At 37.9% G+C, this 10177-nt stretch overlaps 1 protein-coding gene and 1 long non-coding RNA gene across 2 annotated transcripts; both read right to left on the bottom strand.

Annotated features, from left to right (window-relative positions):
• Positions 1-4211: 4211 nt before the first annotated feature.
• LOC140840857 (uncharacterized) lies at positions 4212-7652 on the bottom strand. Its single transcript, XM_073208019.1, has 6 exons — positions 6491-7652; positions 6272-6421; positions 5912-6154; positions 5214-5272; positions 4902-5096; positions 4212-4553 (listed from the first exon to the last, which is right to left on the bottom strand). The coding sequence occupies exons 1-6, from the start codon at positions 7650-7652 to the stop codon at positions 4212-4214; spliced, it is 2151 nt and encodes a 716-aa protein (XP_073064120.1).
• Positions 7653-7839: 187 nt separating this feature from the next.
• On the bottom strand, positions 7840-9820 carry LOC140840488 (uncharacterized). The gene is made up of 3 exons (XR_012120005.1): positions 9582-9820; positions 8704-8758; positions 7840-7853 (listed from the first exon to the last, which is right to left on the bottom strand). It is a non-coding gene; the product is annotated as an uncharacterized lncRNA (long non-coding RNA).
• Positions 9821-10177: the final 357 nt, after the last annotated feature.

The following is a 10177-nucleotide window of genomic DNA, read 5'->3' on the forward strand; positions in this document are numbered from 1 at the left end:
GCATGGCTTGAATACGTAGCCTAATTTACGGGTTCTACATACTACATCTCTATGGATGTTACCTTATTTGAATCTCAACCATTCTACCCGAGCTCCTCAATTCAGGGAGAGTCAGCCACCAATGAACCGAGCAGTTGGGAATCCACAATACCATCCATCTCTTATATAGAGCCTCCTACATCTAATACTACGCCACTACATCCACCTCATGTTCCTAGGAAGCTCAACCTCAATGAGCCAATTCATACTTATTCTCGAAGAAACCATCATCATCAAGAGACTATACAAGTGCCTGCTCAAATTCAGACTGCTAAAAAATCTCCCCAATAAAAAATTTGTGTACAAACTCACAAGAATTAATCATTACTGATACTCATGTGATTAACAACAGTGATCTTGTTGATAGCCTTGATGAAATACCTGTTGCGCTATGGAAATGAATTCGATCATGCACATAGCACTCTATAGGTAACTTTGACTCATTTGAGCGTTTTTCACCTATGTATTGTGCCTTTCTTTCCAATTTAGATTAGGTCCGAATTCCCCCCACCGCAGATGATGCCTTAAGTGATCCAAATTGGAAAGTTGTTGTCCTTGATGAAATAAAGGCATTGGAAAAGAACAATATATGGAACGTCATTGATCTTCCATCAGGGAATAAACCGGTTGGGTGCAAATGGATCTTCACAGTCAAACATAAATCTGATGCGAGTGTAGAACAACTAAAAGCAAGAATTGTAGCCAAGGGATACACTCAGTCATATGGCATTGACTACGAAGAAACCTTTTCTCTTTTTGCTCGTCTAAACACTGTTCGAGTTATCCTATCAATTGCTGTTAACTCAGCCTGGCCACTGTCAAGAATGCATTTCTTAACGGTGATCTCGAGGAAGAAGTCTATATGAAAATCTCACCAGGCTTTGAATCTCAGCTGACAGTAAACAAGGTGTGCAGATTGCGAAAGTCCTTTTATCGGCTTAAACAATCTCCTAGAGCTTGGTTTTATCGGTTCATGAATGCGTTGAAGAAAATTGGCTACAATCATTGTCAGACCGACCACACCTTATTTTTGAAACACTCTGGGGAAGGTAAAAGTGTAATTCTTATTGTTTATGTGGATGACGTTGTACTAACAGGGAATCATGAAGAAGAAATAGATCATGTGAAACTCTTCCTTAATAGAAAATTTTAGATGAAAGACCTCAGGCACCTAGAATAATTTCTGGGAATGGAAGTAGCAAGATCCTCCAGTGATATATCTATTTATCAACGTAAATATGTTACTGACCTTCTGAAATAAACATGAATGTTAGGGTGTAAACCTGTAGACATTCAAATGGATCCGAACATCAAAATTGGTGGAAAAGGTGATTGTCCCTTAGTTGACAAGGGAAGATATTAAAGACTAGTGGGAAAACTAATATATCTGACACATACAGGACCGTATATTGGATTTGTGGTAAGTGTTATCTGGCAATTCATGAAAAACCAGACCGAGGAACATATGGATGCTGCATATCGTGTGTTGATGTATCTCAAAGGGTGTCCGGTTAAATACTTCTTTTCAAGAAAACTACATATCGAAGAATTAAGGTCTACAATGATGCTGATTGGACTGGATCCCTTACAGATAGACGTCCCACATTAGGGTATTGCACATTTGTATAGGGAAACCTAGTGATATGGCGAAGTAAGAAGCAATATTTAGTTGCTCACAACAGTGCGGAAGCTGAATTTCGAGCATTGGCCCACAAAATGTGTGAGGGGTTGTGGCTCAGAAGACTGCTAACCAAATTAAAATTGGAAGAAATCCTCTAACTGAATTTTTGTGTGATAATCAAGTAGCTATCAGCATATCAAAGAATCCAGTACACCATGATCGGACGAAACATGTTGTGGTAAACTATTACTTCATTAGTGAGAAGACTGAGGATGTGATTATCACTATCACCTACATTCCTATTCAACTACAAGCTAGTGGCAGACATACTGACAAAGGCTCTGTTTCATCTAAAATTTTATGAATTGTGTTCTGAGCTGGGAATGATCAATCTATACGACCCAGCTTGAGGAGGAGTGTTGCAAACCTGATCTTATCTTATTTATGTAGTTGGATATGAACTTATCTATTGGTTTATCTATCTCTTTTTTTGTATTTTTGTATTTTAAATTTGTAGGATTAAGGTATGTTTTCTCCTTAGTTGTGATGCAAACATGGTTGATCAAGCACCAAAGAAAGCATGGGATTCGTTGGAGTTGCCCGAAGGACCTATAACGAGGGGACGTAGCAAGAAGTTTAAAGAAGCACTTCAAGGACTCATGATGAACTAACAAGGAGGATATACAAATTGGGTGACTAAATTAGAGGAGGTTGGGAATCATGGAAATAATATTTGAGGTTCTTGGAATGTTATCCAAGTGATATTGCCGAAGGTTCAGTGCACCCGCGCTCCAACAGACACCGCACCCGCGGTCCATCATAATAGAATTTAAGAAAATTGGCCGAAGTCACACCGCACCCGCGGTGCAATCAGGACCGCACCCGCGGTCTTCCATCCGAAGCGGCACCGCACCCGCGGTCTGATTTGTAGAGCACCCGCGCTCCCTTCCGTGTCAAATTTGCCATCTCCTTTTGTTAAGCTTTTTCACACTACTTTCTTGTTATTTTATTGTATTTATATACATTGTATCAATGATGAACGAGATTATTGAAGATATATCATAATTCTTGAGAATTCTCTCAAATTTACAAGGCAAAAGCTTTGTGTTCAAAATCAAAATCAAACTTATCAAAGATTGCATCTTTGTGGCGTTTGCCGATTGTTCTTCGTGCGGATTGTCAAAATAAATTATTTGAAGGTCCGTATGAAATTCGATTGTTATTATCGTTGATATTTGTTGCTAAGTTTAATTGCTTAGACGTGAATATCACAAATCATTACTTGTTTCAAAGATCGAGACAATATAATCGTTCCTTGTTCGAGTATTGAATTGAGGGTGCTATTTTGTTAATCGTGCTTGCTTTCATTCGTACGAGGTTTCGTATCAAGTTGTTTATTTAATCCTTATAGAATCAGCATTTCATTATACGAAAATATATGGAGTTTTACCAATTCTCATTCTCTTCTAACTACAGCTTGCATGAAAGAACGAATTGTTTTGTCAATTTCAGATTAATGCCTAAAGAAATGTCTTTTGTGATTAAGTAAGATTAAGCCCTCATAACAACCCACACTTTAAAGTACTGGTCAACAATATTAAAGATTAAGCCCTAATAACAATCCATACTTCAAAGTACGGATCAACAATATTACTACTGTTAGGATTCATATTCTAAAATTTGATCTTTTATAGCCACATACATTGAGCAATTTGTTTGATATACGTACTTGCATGAAGGTTGTAAGTTGTTGTCCAATATCTTTTAATCTAAATCTCATACAGACCTATGAATCTCGGTGCTAATTTATCCTTCTTTCCAAACCTAATTGTACCACGAAAAGGAGATATTTTCAGAAAAACTCTGTCACCTTTCTCAAAAATCAACGGTCGTCTCCTGATGTTTGCATACTTAGCCTACCTATCCTGAGCAGCTCGCATACGACTCTGAATCAATTTCACCTTCTCTGTCATATCTCTTATCATATCAGGTCCTATAATTGGTGCTTCAGATAAATCGTCCCAATACAGAGGAGATCGACACTTCCTGCCATATAGTGCTTCAAATGGTGACATTCCAATGCTTACTTCATAACTGTTGTTATAAGAAAACTCTACAAGTGGTAATGAATCCTGCCAACCAATACCAAAATCCATAACTACAGCTCTCAACATATCCTCTAATGTCTGAATAGTACGTTCTGACTGTCCGTCTGTCTGAGGATGATATGTTGTACTCAAGTGCAAACGAGTACCAAGGCCTCTTGTAAACTCTGCCAAAAATGAGAAGAAAATCTGGGATCACGATCTGATACAATGGACTTAGGCACACCATGCAATCTCAAAACTTCTCTGATGTACAATCTAGCCATCTCATCATGCCTATATGTCATCTGATAAGGAATAAAACATGAAGACTTGCTTAATCTGTCAAGGATAACCCAAATTGTATCGCAACCCCCCGACGACCTCGGCAATTTCATGACAAAGTCCATGGTGATATGGTCCCACTTCCATTCTGGAACCTTAAGGATGTGCAAAAGACCTCCTGGTCACTTCCTTTTTGCTTTTACTTGTTGACAATTCAAACAACGAGATACAAATTCTGCTATGTCAGATTTCATTCTTTTCCACCAAAATTGTTTCTTCAAGTCATTGTACATCTTTTTACTTCCAGGGTGTACACTGAACTTACTGCAATGAGCATCACACAAAATTTGTATCCTCAACTCTGAAATATCAGGAACTACAATACGATCATTCACAAACAAAATACCCTCATTATTGACCTGAAATTCTGATCGATGTCCTGATCTGACGAGTTCAACTGATTTCTGAATGCTTTGATCTAACCTTTGAGCCTCTATAATTTTGACAAACAACTCTGGTTCTGCCTGAATCATAAATACTTGTACAGATTTATCTTCTACCACAAAATCCAAACCAGAAAGGCAACAGTCTTCTACTAGATCAGATACACTGCTAGTGATCAAGGACATATTGCATACTTTTCTGCTCAAAGCATCAGCTGCTGCATTCGACTTACCTGGATAATATTTTATTTCGCAATCATAGTCTTTCAACAAGTCTAACCAACGCCTATGTCTCATGTTCAGCTCCGCTTGTGAAAAGAGATATTTCAAACTCTTATGATCCGTGAATATCTCAAATGTCTCCCCATACAAGTAGTGACGCCAAATCTTTAGAGCAAAAACAACTGCTGCTAGTTCAAATTCATGTACTGGGTATTTAGACTCATGTGGCTTCAACTGTCGTGAAGCATAGGCAACAACACGGCCATGCTGCATTAATACACAACCCAGTCCTTGATGTGAAGCATCAGTGTGCACTGTAAATCCTCCTACACCTGATGGAATAGTCAGAACTGGAGCACTAGTCAATCTCTGCTTAAGTTCAACAAAACTAGCCTCACATGCCTGAGACCAAATGAATGGTGCATTATTTTGTGTCAGCTGAGTAATTGGCCTCGCCATATGGGAGAATCCTTCAATAAATCTGCGATAATAGCCTGCCAAACCCATAAAACTACGTACCTCAGGAACTGATGTCGGTCTAGACAAATTGATGACTGCCTCAACTTTACTCGGATCAACTGATATACCAGCACTTGAAATCACATGTCCCAGAAAAACAACTCTATCCAAACAAAACTCACATTTGGAAAATTTAGCATACAACTTTTCATTTCTCAAAATTTGCAAAACAGCTCTCAAGTGCTCGGCATGCTCGGATTCAGATTTCGAATAAATAAGAATATCATCAATGAAGATCACAACAAATTGATCTATATACCTTTGAAACACACAGTTCATCAAATCCATAAATACCGCAGGTGCATTGGTCAACCCAAAAGGCATAACCAAAAATTCAAAATGCCCATACCTGGTACAAAAAGCAGTCTTAGGCACATCTGCCTCTCTAACTCTTAACTAATGATATCCGGATCTTAAATCAATCTTAGAATATACCGAAGAACCCTGCAACTGGTCAAAGAGATCATCAATCCTTGGTAAAGGATACTTATTCTTTACTGTGGCTTTATTCAACTGTCTATAATCGACACAAAGCCTCATAGACCCGTCTTTCTTCTTCACGAATAAAACCGGAGCACCCCAAGGTGAAACACTTGGTCTTATATATCCTTTAGCCAATAGATCCTCAAGTTGTTCCTTTAGTTCCTTCAGTTCAATTGGTGACATCCTATAAGGAGCTCTAGAAATAGGCTGTGTACCTGGCATCAACTCAATGTTGAAATCAATCTCTCGGACTGGAGGAAATCCTGGAATTTCATCTGGAAATACATCTGAAAATTCACTAACAATTTGAATATCTGCCAATTTAGGTACTAACCTTGAAATATCAATTGCATAAACCAAGAAACATTCTGCTCCTTTATGTAGCAAACGAGTCATGGAGAAAACAGATATCAAAGGAATCTTAGCTCGAGAACCCTTACCATAGAACGTCCAATGATCTGTCATATCAGGCCTAAACTTAACAATCTTCTGAAAACAATCTACAGTGGCCCTGTATCTTGTCAACATGTCAATACCAACTATGCAGTCAAAATCAGACATCTCCAACACAATACAATCAAGTTCAATGACATTATCCTCATAACGAAATTCACAACCACTTATCATTTCAGCTGACCTCATCACTTTGCCCAATGGAGTAGAAATAGATAATGTACATGATAATGGCATAGAATGCAACGAATGAAATGTGACAAATTGCTCAGCTATGAAAGTATGTGATGCACCAGTATCCATCAAAACATAAGCAGGATAACCTGAGAGAAAACAATTACCTGCAATGACATTATCTGGAGCATTATGTGCCTCATCATCAGTGAGTGCAAAAACTCGGGCCTGCTGTCTAAGTGGTTGTCCTACCATGTGGTTACCACTTTGTTTGTTCTGATCTGACCGGTTTGACTGTTGATAGGAATGAACTGTAGTGGTCTGGCGGTTCTGGTGAGGTGTCTGTCTCGATGATCCCCCACTCTGAGATATATAACTGCCACGGTTAGGACACACTCGAGCATAGTGTCCCATCTGGTTACACAAATGACAAGGTCCTGATACTCCTCTACACTGATCGGTATAATGTCTACCACCACACTGACCACATGTCGAACCTGAATAACCAGTGCTCTGAACTGAACCAGATTGTCTCGATCCACTAGAACTCGAAAAATTACTGCCATGCCTTTTAAATTGCTTGCCTTTAGCCCTAAACTGCTCTCTTATGTTGCCACTGTTACTGCCATTATTACCCTGTCTGAACTGCTGTCGATATTGTGGCTGTTGGGGTCGTTGCATCTGAGAACCTCTCTGCCTAATGATTCCGGTTTCATCTCCCTTGGCTTGATCAAGAGCCTCAGCAAAAGTGTTAGGCCTTCCAGTATTAACCAGTGTAAAGATATCAGGGTTAAGACCATTTATGAAGTGATCAGCCTTAGCTTCTTTATCAGATGCTACATGAGGTGCAAATCTCAGTAAATTTGAGAACTTAGCAACATAGTCCTCAACATTCAGATTTCCCTGCTTTAAATTTGCAAACTCGGCTCCACTATCTTTCCTGTAAGAGGTAGGAAATAAAAGCTGATAAAATTCAGATTTAAAGATATCCCAAGTAACAATCGTACCTCGGCCCTCTAAAGCTTTCTTGGTCATGATCCACCAACTCTTAGCAACATCCAATAGCTGATGAACAACTAACTTGATTCTACGATCATCTGGATATTCAAGAGATTCAAATAATTGATCCATATTCTCCAACCAGTTCTCACACTCTAATGCATTCTCGGTACCCTTCAACATCGGTGGGTGCAAAGACTGAAATCTGGCTAACAGTATCTCCATAGGAGTCGGAGTTATATCCATCTGAGTATGAGTAGCACTGCCCTGATCTTGTGCCACGGGTATGTTCTGTCTAAGTCTGCCACGACCTCTACCTCGAGTAGCCATGTCTGATATACAATAGATCAAACACATATAAAATGACAATATCATAATCATCTAAATTAAAATCATGTATTTCACATTATGGTACAGTACAAATGCTAGCAATTATATCACATGATCAAGCAATTCGAACCGACTCGATCTACCCGTTCCCAAATATCTTACGCTCTGATACCACCTATTGTGGGGTCCCGGGTCCGACATCTAATAATAATAATAATTAATGTAACAAACCAAACAGTTTAGTAAAATACATAATTTATGGTTCACAAACCGACATAAACATCGTTAAAATAATTTAAAGATCTCAAAAGTTTGAAATATAAATTTTAACATGTCAAAATAAAGTAATGAACCAAAGTAATCCAACATCATCAAAGATCTCCTAAGACCCGAGAATCCCACTCTAACTCATATCTCCTCGCCTGGAGTTGGACTCTGGCATCCCAAGCCCCGCCTCACCTACCGTCAAGCACATGAAAACAAGAGGTAGCCGACATGCCGGTGAGTATAAACCCAGTATGTACAATCAATAACATATGAGAATTAAAATAACAAATAGTTCATATAAATTCATAAAGATGCAATATAATGCAATGCATGATCAGAAGCTGTGGGCTATCAATAAATCTCAAAATCAAGTGAATCATCAGGTCATAGGGTACCCAAGGAAAGAGAATCCCCCAGCAACATCCACCGACTCATCCACTCGGGGTGGTGTACTGTGTTCTACAATCCCAGAACTATTGTGCGCCTATAGAGAGTGTTCAGGCCATAGCAGCGACCTCCGCATACACTATGCCAACTCAACTATAGCCCCATACGTCCAATAAATCAATATATCAAGGCGACCTCCGCCATATCAAATCTGAATCGACAATTGGCTCAATATGCAATGTAATGATGCAAATCAATATCATCATTTCGATATCATAATAAACTCATCTCAATACAACAATCATCATCAAATCACAAATAATTCATCAAGCCATAGAATTTTCAATTTAAAATAAAAATGATACTTTTACCTCGTATGTTACCGACCGCAACATACCTTTCAAATATTACAAACTGATAACGACAACAAGCTCAACTTTGATCTCCTCGGCCTAACAATAAGATAATATAACAAGTCGAGTAAATTTCCAATTCAATAACAATATTTCTAAATTTCAGCTTGTACCTATGCTAAGTTTTAAGATTAAAACTTAACCAAAACTTAACCAAAATATACTTATAATACATGGTTGGAATCCTCACTCAAAAACCCATATTTCATTAGAAGATGTCAACAAGAAATTCAATCATCTTGACACGGATAAACATCCACAACCAGAAATCTAGAAAATTGAATTCTGTTAAAGTTTCAGATTCGGCACCTATGACCATAAAATTCATGTCTAATTCATTTTTGACCCAAATCAATAACCGCCAATTGGAAATGAAAGAAAACTCAAATATCTAAGTTTTTCTAGAATAAAACATTTCCAGAATCCTAATAGATAAATCGCAGAATTTTCAAGAAGACGCTACTCCATACGCACTTCGCGGCAGAATTCAGTAATTGAGCAGTTTCGGAAAAATGAGCATAACTATCTCAATTCTAAATGGAATTTAACGAATCTTATATCAATACGAAGACAACACATAGCTCTACAACTCTTATCTGAATCACAAGTCCAGAATCCGAGCGCATAATTGACAAAAACTCGAACTACAGTAGGTAATTTACGCAGCTCCAACACAGAATTCCATCTTGACACATTTTGGTAGAAAATTCATAACAAATCCGTTTCTAATCAAAAGTCGATGATTTTAGCGGCTATAGAAAGATAACAAACAGAACTACAAGTTCTATTTGAACCACAAGTCGAGATTTCTAACGCACAATACACAAAAATTCGAATTACAGAAGCACAAAACTGAACTCACCAAACTACTGCACAGAAACAGGGCTCACAAAATGGAGCTTCGATCTGCTCGTTTCCTTGCTCAAAATTCGTGTTTTATGGCTCAAAATGAAGGTACTGATGTAAGGAAGACAACCCCTCAAACCAATCGAGATTACAACGCTGGACGGAGTAGATATCGCGATTTTTCCGCGGTTGCTCCAAGGGTGACGGGAATGGAGTTTTCTTCTTCCTTTCTTTCTTTTTCCTTCTCTCACTCGTTTCTTTTTCTCTTTTTGAATGAGGTAGGTTTGTATGTATATGTATATATATATTTATATAATAATTGGTCACCAAAAATTAGTGACTCAAGCCCCTTTATCCCGGTCTGTATTTATTTTGATCTCGTGTGTTATTTAAAGTCTATATGTATTTTATATCGTTAAATTATCCGATATTCTAAAATACATATTTTTAACACACTTCTTGAATTTATTTGGCATAAATAATTATTTTAATTTACAACTCAATAATTATTCTAATTATGCCAAATTACCAGATAATTAATTATAGGGCCTTACATCTTTCCTACTTTTCCTACTTTCTCCACTCACATTCAAAGTGTTCTTATCCTTCAAG

The sequence above is a fragment of the Primulina eburnea genome, chromosome 9 (assembly GCF_022965805.1).
Source record: "Primulina eburnea isolate SZY01 chromosome 9, ASM2296580v1, whole genome shotgun sequence".
Taxonomy (NCBI): domain Eukaryota; kingdom Viridiplantae; phylum Streptophyta; class Magnoliopsida; order Lamiales; family Gesneriaceae; genus Primulina; species Primulina eburnea.

What these genes read in the sequence shown, in the direction of transcription:
- LOC140840857 (XM_073208019.1), bottom strand. Translation starts at nt 7,652, where the DNA reads ATGGCTACTCGAGGTAGAGGTCGTGGCAGACTTAGACAGAACATACCC. An exon ending in TAATGTCATTGAACTTGATT is followed by an intron (nt 6,155 to 6,271) that starts GTATTGTGTTGG and finishes CTGATATGACAG; the next exon opens with ATCATTGGACGTTCTATGGT. An exon ending in GACCGACATCAGTTCCTGAG is followed by an intron (nt 5,097 to 5,213) that starts GTACGTAGTTTT and finishes ATTTGGTCTCAG; the next exon opens with GCATGTGAGGCTAGTTTTGT.